Genomic DNA, 25,312 nt, shown 5'->3' with positions numbered 1-25,312 from the left:
GCAAACAATTTATACTCTGAAGATAAAAGTTTAACCGGCTCCCAGAGCAGGGTAAATGTTTGACAGCTGAAAATTTGTTTCTAAAAAATGTATTGTCAAAAATTTAGCTTAATTTAAGGTCCGAAACAAAATCCTCTCGAAAATACATTTGATCTAAGAATTTGGATAGAATTTTGTATGTTAAGTTTTTTTAATTGAAGAAAAAATAACAATAAGATCATAATTTTCTCTAGAAATTGCTTTTTTACTTTTAAGGTTATTCATTTATTATTAATAAAAGATTAATAAATCACAAAAATGCGAATTATGTGTTTCGATCTTTGAACCATTGCATAAGTTTAAATATAATAAATTAAAACCACATTTTCAATTTAGCCAATTTTTTTATGATACATTTGCAATAAAACTTAACTGATTACCAATTGCACATGCTTGGTATGCAAGCAACTTAGATCAAAGTTTATTAATTAATCTATACTAATACAAAACAAATTCTTAAAACGAATAATTCCGAAAATAAAGTATTAACAAAATTTCATAAACTGTACTTAACAACACCATTTTAATTCCCTGACTAAATTTTTTGGCAAATTTAGCAATGAATCATTGCTTATTCCAATATTTGCAAACTTTATAGTTTTTTTTTATCAATTCAGCCTTGAACTTGACTCAGTTAGAGTTAAATAAAGGGATCGCATTTTCAAGACATCATACGAGTTTTTCAATCCATTATTGCATTGTGGACTCTGTTACTGATAAGAAAATCAAAAAGCATCATATGAACAAGTGTTCCTAATCGGTATTACGTTTCAGTTCAAAGTACAAAAAGTTAGGTGGGTGAAAAGATAAGACCGAAAAAGTGTTCATGAATCAATTTGAACAAAAAAGGAGCAGTATCTATAAGTTGTGTTTTTCAAACTTGGAAATTGTAACATCCAGTTTACAGAACTTGTTAAGTGCGTTTTATCAAGATCATAAATGAAGCATGTACTCATCAAAGTCTTGACTCTTGAGGGTCGAAAAAATTAGTGTCATGTCTAATTAAAAAGCTATTTTGTTTGTAAAATACTAAAACCTTATCACGGAACTGAAAATGCCACTTTTACCCCTTTCTCCAAACAAATTCTTCCAGTATCTATTCTAAACTCTGGTGATTCAGAGAACGATAATATAATAATTACTCATAAATGCAGGGCACATGAAAAGTTTTTTTTTTATTTAACTAAGATGAAAATCAGCAACAATGAGACATTTGAAATTACTTTAAATAAAACTCGTTGTAATGTTTGCGGATTGAATGAATCAGTATTGCAATAGATCACTTTTTTTTCGATTGATTCTGTTTGTGTTTAGTCCTCATATAGAATAGACGTATAACCATTTATTAAATCAGTGATAAAATCAATGTGGAAATAGTTTTTTATTTAATAAACAAAGGAAAGACAATTGGAATTGCATTTTTTATGTGAGTTATCGATTTGAGTTCTTTAAAAATTCTATTTAATTTAAATTTTTAAAAAAATTCCTTTGTTTTATATGTGTTTTCAAAACACATTTCCGCCGTAGTTATCAACTATCCACGGCAGTGAAACAAATTAAGGATATTTTAAAATTTTATTCATGGAAATTCTATTACAACATAAAATTTCCCTTGTCAATACAAATACATTCATATTAATGAACATTTAATAATAATTAATTCTTTTTCCGTAATTTATTATTTCTTAAATTGTTTGATGACAATATCGTTTATCTTAGAATCTAGCTTGGAGTTTTAAAGCTTTATGTTTCTAAGACAGTATAAACTTATTTTTATTTATATTGTTCGAGGATGTGAATAAATTTTAACGTTCCACAAACTTGGTGATACAAAATTCTTTTGAATTAAACCTAAAATATTATTTGTTGTGTACGAAGTACAAAGGCGCAAGGCACCTTGCAAAATTCTGGTTATGTTTTTTAAAGAAGTAAGGCTAGGGGTTAGGAATTATTAAACCTTAAAAGTTGAAAAAAAGTATGGTACTATAAGGTTGATTTTTGATATTAAATGTTAGATAATTCCTTTAAACAAAAGCTTCTAGAATGACAAAATATGTGAACCATTTAAATTTCATTTAAAAATCATTTTTAAATTAATTTATCACAGGCAGCAATCAATCAATGCATTTTCTCAACATTAAATTTTCTCAATAAAAGAAAATATTACACATACGCCACAGTGACCTGTCAGTTTGAAATTTTAATAATTTGGATTTAACAATTGTTTCTTTTTGTATTTATGTTTGTAGGTGTTTGTGTCTGTCTTTTTCATTAGTTTTAGCCCAATCAACTGGGAAAATTTTCTTCAATAGTGGTTAGTTTCAGAGTTTAGAGACCTACCCTAGAGACGAAATTGAATAATTCAATGTAACCAAAAAGTTTTAACATTTTTTGTTTACTGGACTATGTTAAATTAAAAAAATGACGTCAGTAAAAGTTTTTTTCAAGGAAATGTTAAGTTTACAAGTTAAAACATGAAGCAATTTATTTGTCAACTAAAAAGTTGTAAAAAAATTTGACCAAATCCTTAAAAAATCGATATCGTTTGAACGATCGGTCACAAAAAAAAAATGTTTAATTGTTTTTTAATATTTCATTAAAACGAAAAACATGATATTTCGAAAGTGAACATAATTTTGTAAAGCTTTTTTATTTATCAGTAAGGATTCGAATGACACAAACTAAGATAACCACTCATAAAAAAAAGTGCGAATAACTAATATTTTCGACATGTTGATTTATTTTATAAAACGCACTTTGAAACAATAACTTTTGGAAATAAAGTGCACGACTGGGTCGCACGTGAGTAATCTTATAGTGGGGTAGTTTCTTAAAATTTGAAAAATCAACAGTGTCAGTTTAAAAAAAAAAGAGGTTGCCTGTAAAGCCGGTTTACGGACGATGATTTTACGTGATAACGTCGTCAGAAAACAGGTTGTGTGCTTTTGTTTAAAATGAGTCAATTGAAGCGTTTACTTCTTTCAAACAATCATAATTTACAAGAAAAAGCTAAAAAAAAAAATACCTTTTTTATTCTCTCATTATATTATTTTTTTTTATTTTAAAAGGTTACAAAAAAATTTTTGCAATTTAAAAGCCAAGTATTTCTTCTTAAGAATAAAACCATTTTTAAATTTTTACAATGCGCAAAAAGTATAAAAATAATTTATTGAAAACAATCGTTTTCATCAAAAAAAGCAAAAAAAACATGAATTTTTTTCTTCTCACGTCATTAATTCGATTTTTTTCCCTAACAACCTTTTATACCATCTGAAAGCTTTATGTCTTAGCTCAAAATATATGTATCGATCAGGTCTATGACACATCTACAAAAAGAGCTAGAATTTTTTGAACTCGATCAAATTTCATTAAAAAAAGCAAAAAAAAAAAAACATTTATTTTTATGTTCTCAGGCTATGGAATCAATTTTTTTGTTTGGCAACCTATAAAAAATATATACCATGTGAAAGCTTATTATTTCACCTTTCATATGACGTATAAATCTCATTTCAAAGATGCCTACAAGAGAAGATAGAATTTTTTAAAGTCAACCATGTCGAATTTCCAGACTGAGATTACGGTACTTCCCACACTGGTGGCTGTTCGGGGGCAACAGATCTCCACTGGTGTTTTGAGGTTTTTCGCAAGTTTCTTGATTTAACATTGTGTAGCTTGTAGTAAGTCTACCGTTATGTCTTATGTTTGATATACCAAATGAAAGTAATTGTATCAAGATGCTCATAAAAGTTTAATAAAATTTCTATCTGCTCTTGGTCAAAAGTTATAACCTGTTGAATTATAAAATTTAATTTTACCGTTATCTCAAAATTGTGTTTACGAAAATGATTGAAACTTCGCACACATATAGTCGTAGTCATGGTCTATCATTACTCTATATTCTATTCTATTAAAGAAAAAAAGATAAAAATAAAAAACGATGAAAATCGGTTAAAAACGGTAAAAAAACGTGTGTTTTAAAAACTTGTTTCTTCCGTTATTCAGTTAAAACTTACTAAACGATTCCAATTTGCACAAGTATGCATAAGGCAAAAACTTACATGTCCTATAAGCTTGAGATTTTTTGAACGCTCCAAAAAAAAGCTAAAAATCAAAAACTATCCAAAAATACCCCTAAAAACAAGGTGTTTTTCAAAAATTCATATTTCGAAACGCAGAGTGTTGGAAAAAAATTCGTATTAGACGCCTAATTTTTTTTCTCTCATCTTTCACTTGGTGCCTTAAGAATTGTCAAAAAAAATTTCCCCTACCCAAAATCATCATTTTGTCATAGCCCCAACACATGTACAACGCTCAAACAAAACGTTATAGCTTAGTTTCAAAATTGTTTAGAATTTTTTCTTAAATTCGGTTATTCTTAAATTAATCTCATCTATCTATAACAAAAAAAATCAATTCTCTACGACTTCGCGTTTAGATTTTAGCCCAAATTTCATCTTTCCGTTTTACCCCTTTTTGACCCTATTAAATGACCGAATTTTTAAAAATCATTCATTTGGATTAAGTTTTAGGTTATTATCTTTCAAATAAGCTATAGAAAATTTTTGTATCTCTAATAGTTTATTTTTAATTTTTAATTGAAATTTTTTGCCGCACTGCGAAAGTGCGAGAGTGTAACGTTAGAAAATGGCGTCACTTTTTTGTGGTGGCTGCCATTTTTTATCGATTTATACACTCCGCTTCAACTGAATAAGCACACAAATTTTCAAAGGTATTTTGTCCATTTTTTCCTAAGATTGAGCTTTCATGTAACATTTGATGATGTTTACAGTTAGCTTGCGATGTTGAGAAACCAAATCAGAAAGAATAATTCTCAAAGTACCGCTATTTTTTTTCGTGTTCTCTTAAAAAGCGTCCCATATGGAAAAATGCAGTTTTTTTTTGCGTCAACTGAATAGACACACGGTCTTTCAAGGTCAATATCTTCGTTGTTTATGAGAGTTTTGAGGTGTTTGGCATACCAAATCAAAGGTTGAAATGTTCTCAGTGAGATTTTGTCATTTAATTAAAATTAAAAAAAAAAGTAGTAGATTAAAAGCTTTGAATACTGTCGACAGAGCTAAAATTAATTTGTTAACGGAACAAGTACTGACCGGGTCTGCTATAGCAACCAAAATTGATCGGAGTTTTAGTGTGTTGCCTATTCGTACCTCAAAAATAAAAGTTCGTACAGGAAAAATATGAATTAAGGTAAAAAACGGCAAAAATAGCAGTTAATCGATGAGAAATTTTGAGATCTGCCTCCAAATCATTTGACTCTGGGGCGAAAATCAAACAAAAAGCTGGTGTTTCTGCAAGTGTTTCAACACTCCGCAGAGTAATTAACAGCACGGATCATTTTAACCCATTAAAAGTCCAAAAGAAACCAACTTTAAACAAGCAACAAAAAGGTATTCGTTAAGAATTTTCTAGACTCCATATGAGCTGGAAAAATGAGTGACGCAAAGTGGTTTTTTTCATTTGAAAAAGGTCAATTTTGATGGCCCCGATGACTTCAATTATGAATCAATCAAATTTGAACTTTTTCAAATGAAAAAAACCACTTTGCGTCACTCATTTTTCCAGCTCATATGGAGTCTAGAAAATTCTTAACGAATACCTTTTTGTTGCTTGTTTAAAGTTGGTTTCTTTTGGACTTTTAATGGGTTAAAATGATCCGTGCTGTTAATTACTCTGCGGAGTGTTGAAACACTTGCAGAAACACCAGCTTTTTGTTTGATTTTCGCCCCAGAGTCAAATGATTTGGAGGCAGATCTCAAAATTTCTCATCGATTAACTGCTATTTTTGCCGTTTTTTACCTTAATTCATATTTTTCCTGTACGAACTTTTATTTTTGAGGTACGAATAGGCAACACACTAAAACTCCGATCAATTTTGGTTGCTATAGCAGACCCGGTCAGTACTTGTTCCGTTAACAAATTAATTTTAGCTCTGTCGACAGTATTCAAAGCTTTTAATCTACTACTTTTTTTTTTAATTTTAATTAAATGACAAAATCTCACTGAGAACATTTCAACCTTTGATTTGGTATGCCAAACACCTCAAAACTCTCATAAACAACGAAGATATTGACCTTGAAAGACCGTGTGTCTATTCAGTTGACGCAAAAAAAAACTGCATTTTTCCATATGGGACGCTTTTTAAGAGAACACGAAAAAAAATAGCGGTACTTTGAGAATTATTCTTTCTGATTTGGTTTCTCAACATCGCAAGCTAACTGTAAACATCATCAAATGTTACATGAAAGCTCAATCTTAGGAAAAAATGGACAAAATACCTTTGAAAATTTGTGTGCTTATTCAGTTGAAGCGGAGTGTAAGACGTTATCACGTCAAAGACAAAATCGTCAAAGCTGTTTTCGAGATACATATGTATGTTGCAGATATGTAATCAAATATCAAAGCTAATCAAAGTTTTCAATTAAAAAAAAACACCTAAATGAGAGAATTTCAAATCATAACTAAGGTTTAGTACCTACAAACAAATCGCACATGTACTACAAAAGTGTCACAACTCAAAAAACAGATTTTTTTAGTTATTGACAAAAAAAAATATTTGAAATTTTCCCGGACAAATCTATCTAGTTGCCATTGATATAATTTGAATAGTTTTTATTCCAGAAGGTAAAATGTCGTTTTAGATGTTTCATTTGAAATAAAAACTACTTTGACAAAAATGACACATTTTTAGTCCAAAGATCACGAAAATTGTCACAACTCTAAAAACGTGAATTTCCAAGGTTTAAGATAGTTAAAATGATGGTGGTTGTCTAAAATTGGTTAAAAGTGTGTTTCCTATTCTAAAAATTAAGTAAATAATAAATATACTCGTTCTATTCTCCTTAAATTGGTTTATCGTCTCTATTGAAAAATGAAGATTTTTGAGTTGTGACACTTTTGTAGTACATGTGCGAAATATTAAATTTACAATTTTCATACTTCTTCACACTTTCAATGTTCTTAAAATGCATTCGGTGTATGTAATTTATAATACACCTTAAGCTTAAAAGTACCAATTTCCTTTCATATAATTTCAGGATACTTCCGATAAATTTGAATTTCAGATAAATCACTGTCAATTTATGAGTACCTATGTATACTTGAAACGCTTGATTTATTTTCAAAATCAATATCAATAGATTTCATACTTCAATGCCAATTATTATTTGACTAGAAACAAAGCATCTTTATGATTACAGTAATATAATACCTCCCACTTTCATTATTCTTTTTTTAATCATATTTACATATTACAAATAGTAATTGCCAGTCAAGACTCTTAATACTTTATTTACTTCTATAATTATTTGATTACATTATCAAGTTGTGTGAGACTAATTGTCATAATAAGCTGCAGAGCAAACAAACGAACAAGATATTCAAAACCACTTATCGAATCTATTAATTTTACCAACAAAAAATATGATTCACTTTATAAAGAGGAACAATGCAAAAAAAAACTTTCAAGATCCAATTTGTCTGTCACGTATCTTACAGATAAAATAATAATACATAAATTGCATATTATTATTTAAAGGTAAAGCAGAACAAAAAAAAAAAAACCTTTCATGAATGCTCTTTACTTTTACCGTTACTATTGTTTTTTGTTTCCATTATTCAAATCACGTCTTAAGTTGATTTAAATCAGCAGCACGCCAGTTACACATTGTTAATAGTTTTACCCATTTATTTCACCAAGTTTTGTTTATTATTACCATAGTAAAGTCCAACTTGTGCCATCGTAATGGGATGTAGAACAATCATGATATCACGTAAAGTAATGGTAAACTCTACTTTTCAATTTGTCACTTTTGCTTTTTATAATCTACGAGAAGATGAGCCATAATAAGGTCGTTAATGCTAATGAATGCGGAACGTTAAACAAAAAGCCGGCCGGCTACTATGGTCGTTTAACGAATTCTCTTCGTAATAAAATTTCAATGTCCATTGAGATTTTTTTTTAATCAGCTCCCAACTTTTATTATTATTATTGTTATTTACGCAGAAAATTTATATATTATGTAGATATTAATAGCAGTCCATTACTTTCATAAGCATTGTTGACAGAGGGATTTTTCAAAAGTGCATTCTCTTTAAGCCGATTCGAATTGGAAAACTTGAATAAACAGTTGATTCCGTTTAATTGATTTCAAATAAAGTGATTGAAATTATAATTGAAACAAAATCTTTCAACTTTTTTACTCAATCTTGCAAAATTACTATTTCAATGCAAAAAAATAGCCTGAGTTCTTATTTAAGGTTCTTTTTTCAATTTTTAGTAAAATTTTATGTTTCGTCGCAGTTCAAATAACTTCATTCAACTGTAATTCCTGACTTAACGCAAAGGTACTTTTCAATTGAGTTATTTATTCAGCGGGTGACATGTGTCATGCAATTGTAGAGTTGGCATGCTCCAGTTAATTTCAGAAATGCATTTGAAACGGTTATGCAGCTCTTTATTATGCACTTTAGAACAGCAATGTTAACTTTGGTATAGTTATGCCTTTTGCTTTTAGGCATAATTGCATTTGTTGTGTTGAAGTTATTTCTTTCCAAAAAACGAACAATTTTTTAATTCAACACTTGGAGTGTACTTTATCAACATAATGAAAAGTTTTTTTCTTTTTTTTAATTTTCGAAATAAAAAAATTAAATGAAAAACATGATGTTTTTCAAAATACATAATGTTTAGGTAGAGAGAAATTTATATTTTTAACTTTCCGAAGAATTTTGCCTGTAATAATCGATTTTAGTAGGAAAGTACGGAAATTTCGTTGCTACAACTAGATTTGAAATCCTCGGAATTGTTGTAGTTTTTCCGTGACCCTCAACAGAAAAAAATACTTAGGTAAGTTTTTTGGTGGAAAAAGAATTATGAGAGAAAATTATAAATGGAGTTGAAATTTGAACAAATATCTATTTCTTTTAAGCTCCTTTCGATCCAAATATAAGCCCCTTTAAGCACACTCAAATTTTTGTTATTTTTTTTTTTTTTTTCTAATTTAAAAATATTTTTTTTAAATTAATAGAAAGTTTTAAAAACGTCACTTTATGTTAAAGATGACCTTTTTATGGAGTTTTATTGAAAAAAAAAATGAAAAAGTACAATACTGATTTTAATATAAAATTTGTAGCAAACCATTTAACATATCAAAACATTAAAAATTGGATCACCAAACCAAAAAAAAAAAAAAAACAGTTTTTAACTTTATCTATCAATACTGCCCATAATCTTGTCAAGGCCCTAACAACAAAATTTTCGATTTTGATTTTGTTTGCATATTTGGAGTTAGGACATTGTCTTTGATTTATTCTGATTATTTTTTTATATCAAGCCTTGAAATAAACCAAAAAATTCCAAATATATTATTAGTTAGTAATTTAATGTTTCCCTCTCTAACACACAAGTATTATAAATATAGTTAGGACCTTTACGAGACTTTGGGAAGAATAACTCAATTACTTTACAAAAACTTCAAGGATACATTTAAAATCTAAAATTAAATTTTCTATAGATAATAGAAGCCTATTTGGTTAAAAGATTTGTTTCTTACATTTAAGTTAAATTTAGAACAACTCACAAAATAGGCCAATTTACGGTTTTTGAAGTGAAAAACTTCTTTAGTATAGTAGTGATTTAAAACACGATGAAACGAAAAAGCGACAACAAAAATCAATTGATTATAACTTCTTTGTTTTAATAGATAGACAAATGAAATTTTTACTGTAGACCTATCTACATAGTATAAACTATAATTGTACAAAATTTCAATAAATTTTATATTCAAAATCCTGACATAACATTGAAAAGATGTTCTCTTTCTAAACAAGTTATATCTTTTGATCTAGAACACATACAAATGATTTAACTTTAATATGCATGCTGATAATAGTACATTTCATTTAATATATCATTCATAACGGTACGTGCTCTACAAGTTACACAATCTTAAATTGAAAAACTTGAAAAATATCCAAAACACCTTTGGAGATCTGTTGCCGATGACCAGTCACCAGTGGGTGGCTTTAAAAAGTTCTTACTTTTTTTTGTAGGCATCGTAGAAATATGATTGAAACGTCATATAAAAGGTAAAATAATAAGTATTCAGATGAAATAAAATTTGGTATAGGTTGTCATTTAAATAAATGGATTAAATGGTGTAAGATGAGAAAAAAGATTGATTTTTTTTGCTTTTTTTGATGGAAACTGATTGGGCTCAAAAAATTCTAGCTGTTTTTGTAGATGTAGGACAGACATGATTGAAAAAAATATTTAAATAAATAACCTTTTTTTCAAGAAAAATGAGTTTTTAAGGTTTCACTTCTACCGCATGTGAACTGCCAGGCTGTTTGTCTAAAAGTTTCATTTAGCGACTTGTTCTTTTTTAAGCGAATCCTATTTTAAATAAGACCCGGATTTTTTTTTTCTGAAATGGTTTCATCCCTTTGCTTAATGTATTTTAATAGGTTGATGTAATTTAAGATTGTATTCAAAGTTAACAATTTCGCAATTTGTAGCGAAAGAACTTTAATAATTTTAAAATGTTTGAATTTTAATAATTTTATTTATTTGAATATAAAAATACTAATGGGACAGTGCATGTGATCCTTGGTCCTCTCATAACATTTGATCATAAAACGTCATATTTGATTTGTTTATGCCCTAATTAAAAAAGAAAGATAACAACTAAGACAAAACCGGCTCTGTTGTTCAAAGCATCATTTTATGCATTTCAAGATCAAAAAGCTAACAACCTCAGCCTTGAAAAGTGCACAGATGGTTAATGATAGAAGATTGAAATGAAACCAGTTCAAGCCAATAACCCGTCAATGTTTATTATTACATTTCCATTGAAAGAAAGATGCATTTTTTTGTTGTTGTTAACATAATAGGTTAGATATAGATAGATACAAAACAAAAAAGGTTGTTTCAATCTTTATTAAGTCAATTCAAGATCTTTCTAGTGTCTATATAATTTATCTTAACGTGTTATGAAAGCCGATGTGATTAGAACTGGGAACACTTGTTTGGAGTTAACTTACTCATCTTATAAATTCTTTACTTTGCTATTAGATTGATGACGTACTAATAAATGGCATCATTTAGGTCTTAAAATATTAATAATGTATTCTTAATGGATTTTTATATTATTTTATAACAAAATAGGGTTTATCAAAAAAAAACCTGAAAAAATATTAAGGAAATAATTGTGAAGCTGGTTTGGTTGCTATAAACAAGCTTCGTATTTAGACAAATGGTTTGTTTACAATTTTTGTTTTTTTACTGATTTTTTTCTATAAACGAAAACATTTGATTCTATACGGTTGTGCAATTTAATGTGAGATTAACAATTAAGAGATAAAGATAAATTTATTCATTTTACCAGTTCAATAAAACCAAATAATTGTTCTGTAATAAATATAAGTAGAAATGTGTTTCAAGAGTAACATGGTTTTTAGTGTCTTTGAGTGCAGTTTAAATTAACGTGTTTTAAGATTAAAACTTTATTCGTCAAACTTACTGTTTTTTTTTAACTATTTTATTTGACATAAATTCGTCTTAAATTTTAAGAAGATAATAATTGGTCCCTAAATTACAGCAAGTTAGTTTTCGAAATAATTAAACTTTTGTTAGCTTTTTATATTACAGTAAAATTCATTTATTTCAGTTATTTCAAGAAATTAAATTTAACAGTAAGGTCACCGTAAATCATTTATTACTTTTTTTTATTTTTAAATTAGAACTTAAAATTACAAAAATCAAAAAAATAATAATAATCGAAACAAAGTGTTCATAACACGGGTTCAAGTTTCTCAATGAAATTTTATAGAAGGGTTATTTTCAAAATTTGTGGAATAGACTTACCGCCTACGGATGAACCGACATGAATAAAAACTTCCCAAACACAGCTTTGAGTAAGTAGTTTTATTGAGTTTATTGATAAGAAAATAGTTTTTGTAATTTACAATTTCAATTGTTATATGAGGCTTTGAGAACATTAGTGGCGTAAGCCATAAAATTCAGTTTTGAGCTACGAGAGAATTAAGATACAGGGTCTTTTAAAACAACACTTTTTTGAGTAACATCTAGTTTTGAGTGCAGCTAGCTGCATAAATCCATTTTTGTAATAAAAAAAAAGATATGTTAAGAGATATGTGTAACACCACTATTGCTCTCATAGCCTCATATAACAGAGTAATAAGTCAACAACAACATTTTTAGAAATTTAAAATATCATAGCTGCGTAAGAGATTTGTTGAAGAGAACTATCTTCATGTATGTTCTTTTAATCGATCGTTAATTTTTATTTTTATTTGCTTTTTGTTTTGGTTAAGATTAAGATTAAGATTAGGGTGAGAGGTGGGAAAAATTCGCCTTATCACTGCGGCCTCTGATGGGCCTATTGTGATGTCCTCTTTCTAGAGTTCACGTAGAAATCCTGAGTTTAGAAAACTTAGTATGTTTTTGGGTGAACTAGCGGCAATGTTTTCCGCTTCGAGATAATACCCTCCGAGGTGACGTCGACGTGTATTAATTAAGCAATTACAGTGACACAATATGTGTTCTGCTGTTTCTTCGTCTTCGTTACACATTCTGCAGGTATCGTCTTGTGTAATGCCCATGGTCTTGAGATGTTTTTTTACTGAGCAGTGTCCAGTAAGGAAGCCTGTGGTTATGCGAATCTGACTCCTGGTGAGTGTGAGGAGTTGTTTCGTTCTGGCGTGGGAGATGTTTGGTATAAATTTTTTGGCTTGTCTGTTACCTTCCGTATGCGTCCAGTAATGATTAGCCATATCTCTTAGCCATTTATTGATGTAATGTTTTGCAGTGCTTGTTGGTATGCCACAGAATGGTCTTGGCATCATGAATGTAGATGCGGAACCTTTTCTGGCTAGTGTGTCTGCTATTTCATTCCCAACGTGACCGCTGTGACCAGGTATCCAAATGAGTTGAACTCTGTTTGTACTGGCAAGCTGGTGTAGAAGTTGTATACAGTCCCAAACCAGCTTTGAGGTGACTTCACTGCTCCTAAGAGCTTGGAGTGCGGCCTTGCTGTCAGAGAGAATATAAATTTTTTTGTTTATTACAGCTCTGTTTAAGTTTTCTCTGAGGCAGAGTTCAATTGCGAATATCTCTGCTTGGAATACGGAATTGAAGCTGTCCATGCTCTGGTGCAGATAAGTTTTGGTGTTCATTCCGAATACTCCGGCCCCAACACCTTCATTTGTTTTGGAGCCATCTGTGTACCATACATGAGACTCGCTATTGAAGATGGGTCTGTTCTGTTCCCATTCACGTCGTGAGGGGAATGTGACCTTATAGTTTTGGGTGAAGTTATATCTTGGGAGACAATTGTCTACTAGAGATATTTTAAGTAATTCTTCCCTATTTAATTCAGTGAGAATATCAGAGTGGATTATCTTGGAATTAGAGTTATCTTCTGCGATGAGCCTGTAGCCGTTGACCATGGCTTCTTTCTTTAGTAGGAGATGGAGTGGTGGTAGATCTGTGATAACTTCTAACGCTGCTGTGGGGGCGGTTCTCATTGCTCCTGTAATATTTATACAAGCTAGTCTTTGTAGTTTATTGAGCTTGGCTTGTACTGTTTTTTGTTTTGTTTTATGCCACCAGACCGGTGCAGCGTATGTTATAATTGGTCTGGCAATGGCTGTATAGAGCCAGCGAGAGATTTTGGGGTTGGCACCCCAGTTTTTACCAGTTAGACATTTGCTGGTCCATAAGGCAGTCCTTGCTTTGTCAATGGTTTTCTGTATATGAGAGTTCCAGTTGAGTTTTTCGTCTAGGGTAACCCCCAGATATTTAACTTCCTTTGAGAATTCTATCGCTTCACCGAAAAGAGTAGGCCTTATAAGTTTGTGTTTATTTCTTTTTCTGGTGAAGGCGACTATGGTACTTTTTTTAGGGTTGACATTAAGTCCAACTTTTAGGCACCAGTTTGCGACTATATTGAGTGCTCTTTGTAGAAGATTCGAGATCGTGTCTTCGAATTTACCTTTAATGAGGATCACAATGTCGTCAGCATAGCCCTGAACATAAAATCCAGCATTGCTAAGTATGACAATCAGTTCATTAACTACAATGGACCACAGAAGTGGGGAGAGAACCCCGCCTTGAGGGCATCCTTTTGCAGCTGTGATTCTGATTTTGTCATTGCCCAATGTGGCATTAATTTTTCTGTGACTGAGCATATGTTGAATCCATCTGCATGTGGTAGGATCTACCCCTGTGCTGAGGATGCAGCGTTGTATTTGAGCATAATCAGTGTTATCGAAAGCACCCTCAATGTCTAGGAAGCAACCTATTGCAGTCTCTTTGTCGTTAAGGGATTTATCAATCCGCATTGTTAATTCCTGAAGAGCAAGCGTGGTTGATTTTCCTGGCTGGTAGGCATATTGGTTGTTGTGAAGAGGTGTTGTTTTCAATGGCCCGTCCCTGATATGCCTGTCTAGTATCTTTTCCATTGTTTTCAGGAAGAATGAGGTAAGACTAATTGGTCTGAAGGATTTAGCTTGGTCAGTTGGTCTTCGTCCTGATTTAGGAATGAATTTGACCGTTACTTCTTTCCAGCTTGTTGGTAAGTAACCCCATGCGTAGCTTGTTCTAAATATGTTTATTAGCATAGGTGTAATTAACTCATTTCCTTTCTGAAGGAGTGCTGGAAAGATTCCATCTTCTCCGGGAGATTTATATGGGTCGAAGGAATTTATTGCCCATTTTATATTTCCCTCATAGAACATATCCCTTGCTCTTTTCCAATCCTCTCTGTTTGGTCTGGTAAGCCTGAACTGGGGAGAAGGACTAGATAGATCTGAGGGTATGACTACAGAGTTTGGAAAGTGAGTGTCCGTAAGGATTTGTAACGTATCTGGACCATTTTCCGCACGCGTGCCATCCGTGTTTTTTAAGAGACCAATATGATTAGTGTGCTCTTTAGCGAGAATTCTGTGGATGCGAGCGCTGCTTTGTATATCAGATAGATCATTGCAGAACTTTTTCCATGATTCTCTCTTGGCTCTTCTAATCTCTGTATTGTAGTTGGTTAGAGAAGTGCGGTATGAGGTCCAGTCTCCATTGCGCTTGGCTTTGTTGAATAGTTTTCTGGTCAGCGTTCTTAGCTTTGAGAGCTTGGCATTCCACCATGGTGTTTTTCGTGTGCCTGATTTCGTTTTCTCTGGGCATGCGTTATGGTAGGCAGTGGTGATTGTTGCATTAAGACTGTTGCAGCTTATTTCTAGGCTGTCAATGTCTCTGATGCTGTTTGGACAGTTTCTGATCGTTTGCGAGATTTCTAGGCAGTAGTCGTCCCAGTTCGTCGCTCTCGGTTGTCTGTACGTTAAGGGGAGTTTTGATTCTATACATATATCAAAGCAAATTTGCCGGTGATCTGACATTGATGTTTCAGTCGAAACATGCCAGTTTTGTATAGCATTACCTATGAATGAAGTGGATAGGGTGAGATCAAGGACTTCTTCCCTGATTCTGTTCATGAAGGTAGGGCTATTCCCATAGTTTAAGATTTCAAGATTATTTTTAAAAATGAATTCTAGAAGGTACTCACCCCTTTTGTTTATGTTGGAGCTGCCCCATACAGTGTGATGGGCGTTAGCATCACAACTAATGATGATTTGCCGGCCTGTTCTGCCACAGTAGTCTATAAGATCCTGCAGTGGTGTGAAGCTTAGGTCGGCAGAATCCCCTGCCAGGTAGGCTGAGCAGATGACAGCTTCTGACCTACCCTCCGAGGTCTGCAGCTGGATGATAGCTGCTACCATGTCCTTGTTGGTGTACTGTGGAATAGGAATGGTTATTATAGATTTATTTATCATAATGCAAGCTCTAGGTCTACCTTCACTACTAGAATCATAAATTAGCTCACCTGATAGGCCTTTTATCTGGTCTTTCACTATGTAAGGTTCCTGGATAAAGGCTATATCAAGGTGTTCCTTATTGAATCTGTGGCTTAGTACTGCCGAGGCAGCCTTCGCATGCTGCAGATTAATTTGGATACACCTCAATCCCATGGTTATTGTTGAGCGGGTTTACTGGCAGGAGCGCCAGTATCAGCTTTAGGTGCAGTGGAAGGGGTATCTCCAGGGGTCTCATCGGTCTGAGATAAGTCTTCAGACGTCTTAGACTTCCTGGGGTTGGTGACCTCTACCATTGACCCACTGATTACAGGAGCATCTTTGTTGGCTTCCTGTGGTTTTACAAGACCCTTAGACTCTTGTGTCCTGGTGGCTTCCTGCCTTGAACTTCCCTTGATCCTAATTTGGATCTGAGAGAAGTTCAGGAACAGTTTGCATTTGGACTTCAGTATGGAGTCCTTGGATTTATCATCGACGGAGAAAGTGACGTGATATCCGCCGCTTTTTTCCTTGATGATCCTGAGGACTCTCCAGCCTTTAGTGTTTAAACCGGTGTTTTGTTTACCAAGCCGATTTATAAATATGTCCTTGGTGAGGTTATCATCTTCCGGGACATATGTGACGCAAACGTGTTGCTTGGGTATATCGTTGCCCTCAGTCACACGTAGTTTTGCATCCTTCCATGGCTTTATTTTACCTGCTGTAGACATGAGCCATTTCTTGGTCTCTGTGTCGTAGCAGGTAAAAGAAAGCCATCCGTCTCTGTCCGAAACGGCCACAAACTTGATTGTTGGACAGTTTTTGTCTGCTTTGTCCATCTCTTCCAGAACGCTTTTTCTCACCAGTTTGGTTTCACGCTCAGAAAGTGTTTGTAATGGGTGGAGTAAGTGCATAATCGCGACCTTACATTGGGCTGTGGCGTCCCGATAGGAGCTCCCTGATGTGCTTGGTCGCGATTGTTCGTCTGCTTTTCCACCGTTTCGTTCAGTTTTGGCGGCACTGCTGGGTTTGTCTTTGCTAGTGCTTGGGCTCAAACTGGTCTTCTCGTGAGCACGATGCTTCTTCGAGGCTGCTCCTGCAGGGGAGTTGTCAGCCGACCGTTCCCTTTTGCCCTTATTTGTTGCCTGCACTGATACGCCTGCCTTTTTGTCCGCTAGCAATTTTGCGTATCTGGCTTTTTCTATGCGCCTTGCTTCTTCGGGCTCAATGCCGTCTCTTATCTGCGCAGCTATACGACGTCTTTGTGCCCCAGTGAAATAGTCTTTCTGCTGGGGCTTGTTGACGTGTTCGTTACCCTCAATCGTAGAGCTTGGACCTTGTGGTGCCTGAGCATCTAGATTGCCCTTTGCATTGGGAACGGGCACGGCTCCTGTATATGGGGGTGGTTCGATGAAATCCACATCCATATCAGTTCCTGGTGAGCGGAGTAGAGCTTCTTCATCTGACTCCGTTATTATTTGGTCAATCAAAAGATTTTTGTTTTTGTTTTTGTTTGTGTTTTTTTGTTGTTTGTTTTTGTTTTTTTCCATTTGGGTCCCACGAGTATGGCGAGAAATATGAGGTCAACTATCTACAGAGCTCCCATGTAGACGTAAGGCTAGTTACTATGCGAGGTCGCCCGGTATCGCATAGGGACAGTACGTTCGCGATGCACATGTTTTGTTCCCTGCACCATTCAGTCCTCGGCACGTATTCCAACTACCTTGACTTGGGAATTTTCTTTGGAGGAGGGTAAGGAAAGGTAAGTTGAGTAGGGAAATAGGAAAAAGGCGGGGAAGGGGGAGGGGAGGGGATGGCTGCATCTTAGCTTCGTATCTCCTCATAGGGAATGTTTAGTCCCAAGAGTCATTGACCTCTACTAAGCCTCTGCACCGCGACAAGGTGTGCAGCCGCGCAAAGGTTGTTTTGGTTACTTAATCGTTCTTTTTGATAATATTTTTAGATTTTCCCCTTTCTTTTGTCTCTGACACTTGTTTCTATTTATTTTTTGATAATTTGTTTTACTTTTTTCTGTAAATTTGGTTTTCTAAGATGAAACTTTTACATTCAAGCTGTTAAAACCAAAAAGTATTGAGTCACGAAATATTGTAAAATATATCATTATTATTTTTTACTAGAGATATTGTGGCAACTTAAATTTTGTTTTTCTTTTTGTTAATCAAAACACAAATTTAAATCGCCTTTGTATAGTCATTATGTAAAGTTTTTTTTTTACATAAATAAATGTTACTCATACACCACAGTGACCCGTTTGTGAACCATCCTGTTTTGATTCTCATCAAATTAAGTGTACCAAAAAACAAAATTAGAGGCTTTACTAAAATTTAACAAGTTTAAAAATTATAAAAAAAAAAAACTAAAAAATAAATACAAATCTATCAACTATTGCTATTACTAATTTCTAAGGGTTAAGCGATGAAATGACTAGAAAAATCTGCCAACATTCCATTTCTCCCTGTATTTTTTCTGAAAATGTGCCATAGCTTGACGAAATATTTCACCATATATTCATTTGCTTATAGCATCAAGGTTGCGCAGAAAAACTTCAAGTGCCATAAAATAACATTTTGGACCCTTATAGGAGCTAAGTAGCTCATGACATGTGTAATATTTTTTATAGCTTTCGCTTATTTTGTTCCCAATGAAAGGAATTTTTTTTCACTTTAAACTAGAGGTTCTTTATTTAATTAATTAATTCAAGGTGTCAAAATTGTTCTGTTTGACGTTTGACCAGTTTTCTGTTTGCTCAATTCACATAAATAGCAAACATAGAGCATTATTTAGAGCATCATTTACTTGAAAAACATCGAACACATATGTTTTTAATAGGCTTTTATGTTTCACATTTGCATCACAAAAAAAGGAGTTACTTTTTTGTATTATATGCAGATATATTTTATATGATGATGCCATTTTTAAGTACAATAATTGCTAAAATTTTAATTTAAAGCAAAATATTTAGAGCATAGTACTAGGCTCCGGAAAAAATTTCAAATTTTGAAATTTTTGAATACCGAAGAAAAAATTGAAATCTTTTCTTCGGTAGGTATTCAAAAATTTTGAAACACATGTGTGTCATCATAAATAAATAAATAAAAATAATATTTTTTTTCCATTTGGTAAGAAGAATTCTTGACTTTTTTCAACCTTAGGCTTCGGCTTCGGCTTCCGCCGAAGATTTTCTTTCAGCCTAATAATTCGGCTTAGGCTTCGGCTGAAAACACTGGTCGGCAACGGATATAGAGCAAGAACCAAACCCTACTTTTCGAGAGGAATTTGGTGTGCTGAGCCCGAATCTGAAGTCAAAATTTCACTGGCACGTCACGTTTTTGAAATAATTGAATATTAATAGGTCAAAAACTCGTTTTTTTGGGTACATTTGACATCGAATTACATCACCGTTAATTATTTTTTTTGTAAAACTGCTTATGCAATCTCAAAACGCCATATTAAAACGTCCTAAAGGTATTTATATTTTTTCAAAATTATTTTTTTTCTCAAAGATATTGAAAAAAGAAATTTATGATAGATATCTCAAAATCTTTGTTTTTTTTCAAAGTAATGAATGGTTTTTTGAATCAAATTCCATCTTGCGTCTTCTGATTTGGATTTATAAAGAGCAACATATTACGGAAAATATATATTTTGGACTAAACATAAAAAAAAACTCAATTAAAAATTAGTTTTTGAAGCTTTATAGCGAAAATAGGATGAGTATAGCTCAAAAACTAGACGTGATAGAAAAAATCTGTAAACAGTTTTAAATTCAGCACACTAAAGTCAATTTAAATCACCTTATAAAGTTCTTGCTCCTGACTTTTTTTAGTTTTTTGGCGACCAGTGAAATCGACCTTCGCTCGGACACTAGTAGGTACCATAAAAATGCATTTTTACTTCACTATTTTGACCCACTTTTTACTGAAATTATAGATCTCTTTTTAAAAAATCTTTTTTTTTTTATAGAATTGTATCTATTCACATTCATTTGGTTAAAACTTTATAGAAAAAAAGTCGATTTAAGGCGAGTTCTTAATTTTGTCCAGCTAGATTCGTGATTTACGACACTGTGAGACGGTATGATTAGGTACTTAATTTTATTCTTTTAAAAACCCTGGTTTTTTTTTTTTTGTTTCCAAATCATTTCTAACTAAATCAAGCTAACTTCTTAAGCTTCTTAGACAAATATTGCAATAGGTTTTCGCGATCTAGGAGTTATCACTTTCATCTACTTATAACCAATCGAAAGCAATTTTTATCAAAGAAAATATTGCTCTGCATTTAGTTTTAATATTAAATTCACCAAAAATCTAGCAAAAAACGTCTATAATATTTTTTTAAATTTTTGCTAATTTTAATCCAAAAAAAAACAATTTTACATAATTTACAATTTTTAATCAGATATTGCGAGTTTTAACACTCTTTAACAAGAATATTTCTCTGAGTGCATACCTTCTACCCACATACCCAATCTCTAGTGCCTACACAATATTTTTCTTATCTCCATATCCATTGTTTTGCGGTTTTTGCTCCCATATAAGTGGAATAGTTGCAAAGATAAATCTCAAAGCACAGCCACTTTGGTTAATGCACTTTTTGCTGCCCTAAATAGGGTCGTCAAAGTAGATTGCATGCAAAATCTTGCAATATTGTTTGCAATGCAAGCCTTAGCTCAGACGAAGCTATATCAAGTTATCTGAGTCTTTTTCTATATACTTTTAGTAGTTTTTTTTTTTTTTTTCTAAATCAACAGTTTAGTAATTTTTGCTAATATTTTCATGTTTCTTTCAGATAAAAAAAAATGACAACCCACTTTTGTTAAACATTACTTTTTTGTTCATAACCAAGGCTTAGAAAAAACAAACACCAACAATAAGCAAGACCATGACATCAAACAGGAAGAATGCATCAACTAGTTGCTGTTCTCATGAAAGCGTATCAAACTCCGATATAAATGAGATCAGTGTAGAATCACAACATCTAACCGAGAAAGTTGGATTGAAATATCTGCCAAGTTGGCCAGCAGTAAATTTAGAATTTCGTGATTTGAATTACTCAGTTCCGGATTTAACCAAAGGTAAGGATTTAAGATTTTCGAATTAAATCAATTTAATTTTTTGATATCATTGCATTAACGAGTCAGCATTCAACCCGTGACGCTATCGAAATTCTCATAGTATAATTTGTTTTCAACTTGACAGTAGGAATTTGAACTCAAAGTTTTGGTTAAAAATATTTAAAATAGGGTTCAATAAAACAAGCTTCATTAAAAACTTGTACACAGTTCGTTCACTCAAATACCTCAAATACAACTCCTATGTTCATTGTTATTTGTGGTTTACGTTTGTTTATACTGACACAGGGTAGGGTTACTCCTGTTTATGAATTAATTTTTATTAAGTAAATTTACATAAATGTCAATAAAAAAAATTTAAACCGGATTGGATAATTTATTCCCAATTAAATTGTATTTTGTTCTGTCGTGACAACCTTTCATTACAATGCTTTGAATTAGAACAAGATTTTAAATAAAATTATAATTGTTTATCAAGTTGTTATTTTTTTTTTTTTTTTTGATGTAAATCATGTTTGACTCATATTATAGTTAGTGGAGTAACTAAAGCTCAAAAATTGGCAATATTAGGGAACCCGGCCGAACAGCTTAGATTTTGATGATCTTTTTTTTCAAACGTCGGTAATTAAAAATACTTTAAAGTCTATAGATTAAAAATTGCCGGTGTTGCCCTTTTGATTTTTTAAATTTAATTGAAGATTTTTGTGAACAAAAACAAATTTTTCTTAAATTTCATAAATTAATTGATGCCAAAAGATTGTCTAGGAAATTCAAGGAAAAAAAATATATGGGAGTGAGTTACAACCTTCCATCGTTCAAGCGATAGATGCAATTTTCTTATTAATTGACTTCAAATACAAAAAAAAATATTTGAACACAACGGCAACACCTACAATATTCAAATATACATTTTTTAAAAGCTAGAAGCTTAGTCATATATGTAAAATTAAAATTAAGTTAATTGAATGAACGGCTTTTGAAAGAATGGTAATTGAACTCAGATTTTGAAAAAAAAAAATTATTGAAAAAATTTTAACATTTCGTTTTTTAAACTTGGTCGTAATATAAAATGCATTTATTATGTGTATTACGGTTTATGAAAAAAATTAAAAAGTATTTCATTTTCGAAGAACTTTTTTTAATAAAAGTTTTGATAAAAAATGTAACTTATTTTTTTTTTTTAAGTTCAACATCTAAACATAAAATTATTTTTTATTCATTTAATAACCCTTACTGTTGAAAGTTTAATAGCAAAAATTTAAAGTTCCTATTTACCACAGTCTTTGAGAAAATTAATTATTTCAATGCAAAAATTCAGTTTTAATTAAAAAAAAAACCATTGAAATGAAGTAATTTTTCATTTTTTTTCAAAAGTGTGATATATTTTACCTTTTTTGCTTCGAAATTCAACTGATAATATTTATGGCCAAAAATTTTTTTTAAATAAATTCATATTTTTTTAGAAAAAGTTTGGAAAAAAGTCATTTTAAATTTTTCTAATAACATTTTTTTTTTTTAATTCTGAGTTTGAGGACCATTTTTTCAAAAAAGTCTTGATTAAATTTAGTGGATTTAAATTTAAGAGATAAGAATGAGCTTCTGGCTTTTTAAAAATGTATTTTAAAATATTGTAGGTGTTGCCGTTGTTTTCTAAATATTTTTTTTGTGTTTGAGGTCAGAATGTTAGAAAATTGCATTTATCGCTTAAACGATGGAAGATTGTCCCTTACTGCCTTTTATATATTTTCCTTAAATTACCTAGAGAATCTTTTGCCATCATTTGTTTTATGAAATTTAAGCAAAAAAAATGGTTTTGTTAAAAAAATTTAATTTTAAAAAACAATACGGCAACACCGCACCGGCAATTTTTAATCTATAGACTTTAAAGTATTTTTAATTACCTACGTTTGAAAAAAAAAATCGTCAAAATCAGAGCTGTTCGGCCGGGTTCCCTAATAATTTGCTTTAGTTACTCTACTAAGTAAGATTTATACGTTTTATTGATCTGTAAGAACAGAACACAATGTTTTGAGAGTCGTGTACTGAAATTATACTTGTGAAAAATAGCAATAGCAATATTATTCAGCAAAATAGCAAACTGTTCGTCAGGTCGACTGTGTATACTCTGCGTCTGCCTGCATCTTTCATCGGTTCCGTGCAGAAAAATTCTTGGCTCATTCGTGAGCATAACTGGCCTTTACTATGGGCAATTTTCGTAGTGTGTCGTGTGTGTGATAGATCAAATTGGGCACGTTCAAAGAGCTAACATAAAGCTATCGGATAGCTTTTTGTTGTTGTAAACAATGTTAAAAATTAGCAAGGAAACGAACCATTTTCTGTCAAAAAATAATCTGAAGGTATCCGAGAATTTCTGGTATACCTCAGGTATTCGAGTGATCAGCTGATAAACATTAAGCTTTTTTTATTTTGATTTCTTTTCGGGAGATTATTCAGCTTAAAAATAAATACAAATTTGCAAGAAATAAAGTCAATGCGATTGTGCAAGTACTATTTAACAATAAAAAAATGTAATTTGCTCAAAAGAAACAGTTTTCTCTTCTCAATATTTACATATTTTTTTAGTAGCTGCTTGGGCAAGCTATCTGGATAGCTCTTCGTTCAAAAAGATATTCCAGATACGGGTATCCCAGATAGCCTATCCGATAGGTGTTTGAACGTGCCCATTAATATCGAGCACTGTAGTAAAATTGAACGCCCTGGCTGACACAGTACATTTGAGGGTATAGACGGAGTCGTTAATCCATATCCGGCCGCTAACAGTTCCAGCAGACATAGAAACTTTAAATTTCACACACTATTAGTTTTAACCTTTTTGGTCTAATAAGAAGAAATATGAAAAAAATTGGAAAAATTTCTGGTTTTGCGGAAAATTCCCGCCGAAAATGGGCCTTATAACAATTATTAAAAAATTTTCTTACATAGAGTATAAATCAGTTTTATTTGAATATTTTTATGAAGAAATTAACTAAATATAAATACACTGGGTATTGAAAAATTGTTGAAAATAAAATAACAAAATGCGTTCAAAAATCCTACTTGAAATACTAGAGCTCGAATTTTGAAAGCACGAACAAATTTTTTCAAAAAAAAAAAAATCCGATTAGATAATTCAACTATCTCTCAAAATCACTTATAAGTTTATTTCAATTTATAAATCAGTTATGTTCCAGAAGTCTTCAAACATAAAGATGCGAAAACGCAACGATAGCCGGAAATGGCTCGTTTCCTAACTTTTCAACGAAGACGGTACCTCTTACTTGTCCGAGATATTAATGGACATGAACGCCATTTAGTATTCGATCTGGGAAAGAAGTCATTTCGAGGAATCTTTCATTATGGTACCCCCTGGAGGTCCATTCCCAATCTGTGAAACTGTGAAGTGATACAAATTTATTATTTCAGTTATCATGAACTCGCTTAATGCAATTCTCGAACTTATTATAATAAATGGCTGTCATAGTTTGTACTAAAAAAGTACTAAATGATGAGTTCTGTCTGAAATAAGTAGATATTCATTTAATTATCTTAAAGATTTGTATTCGTTATGTCCGGAATAATTCGTTTGATTTATTAATAAATAGACGCCGCATTGAACAATTTTATTTTATTCTATTAAATTTATTGCACTTTGTTTTTGGATAAACATTGCTTGAATTTTTTTGGAATAGTCTGAGAGTGTTTCAGAGGAGAACTTTATTTAGCTCTAAAGATTCCCGAAATATCTAGGCATGGACTTGATAGAAAAGCTAAAGCTATTCTTAAACTCACATCAACAAACAAATGCGGTCCCATGTCACATCAAAGTGCCATTATTTACATTTTACAGCCTTTTCAAAAGAGGATATGAAGGTAATACAAAATTTATCACAGAACGAGAATCGAATTTTTTCCTGAAGATGTGATAAAACCACTCATCACTTCACAGTTTCACAGATATCGGGAAAGGACCCCAGTTTCCCTGAACCGTGTGTACATATTTGACAGACAGAATTGACTTAGATGTAGGGCTGTAAAAGTAACGTCAAAATGAGTACCCGCATGTATACGTTACTTTTGATACTAGTACCCGCATCAATAATATCGTTACTCGTTACTTACGTATGTTTCGCATTTTTCGTATGTTTCGTGTGTTTCGCATGTTTCGTTACTTTCGCATGCTTCGTGTTTTTCGTACATTTCGTATATTTCATGTATTTGATTCGTTTCGTATGTTTGGTATTTTAACTATGTTTCGTACATTGGTATAAGGGTGTAAAAATTTTTTTTTTGAAAAAA

The 25,312-nt window shown here is 31.9% G+C and overlaps 1 protein-coding gene across 2 annotated transcripts in view; it reads left to right on the top strand.

The window, feature by feature from the left end:
- LOC129907083 (ATP-binding cassette sub-family G member 1) overlaps positions 1-25,312 on the top strand; it is a 56,515-nt gene that overhangs the window by 19,486 nt on the left and 11,717 nt on the right. Inside the window, exons 1-2 of one of the 2 annotated variants that reach the window (XM_055983229.1) lie at positions 1,335-1,465; positions 20,734-21,019. In XM_055983229.1, the coding sequence (XP_055839204.1) occupies positions 20,827-21,019 (193 nt within the window). In that variant the 5' untranslated portion in view covers positions 1,335-1,465; positions 20,734-20,826. Of the gene's footprint in view, positions 1-1,334; positions 1,466-20,733; positions 21,020-25,312 lie in introns of those variants that run through there. The other variant, XM_055983169.1, reaches the window with a different exon arrangement.

The sequence above is a fragment of the Episyrphus balteatus genome, chromosome 1 (assembly GCF_945859705.1).
Source record: "Episyrphus balteatus chromosome 1, idEpiBalt1.1, whole genome shotgun sequence".
NCBI classification, from domain to species: domain Eukaryota; kingdom Metazoa; phylum Arthropoda; class Insecta; order Diptera; family Syrphidae; genus Episyrphus; species Episyrphus balteatus.
The sequence above is the reverse complement of the archived record's forward strand: the minus strand, read 5'-3'. Positions and strand labels throughout refer to the sequence as shown.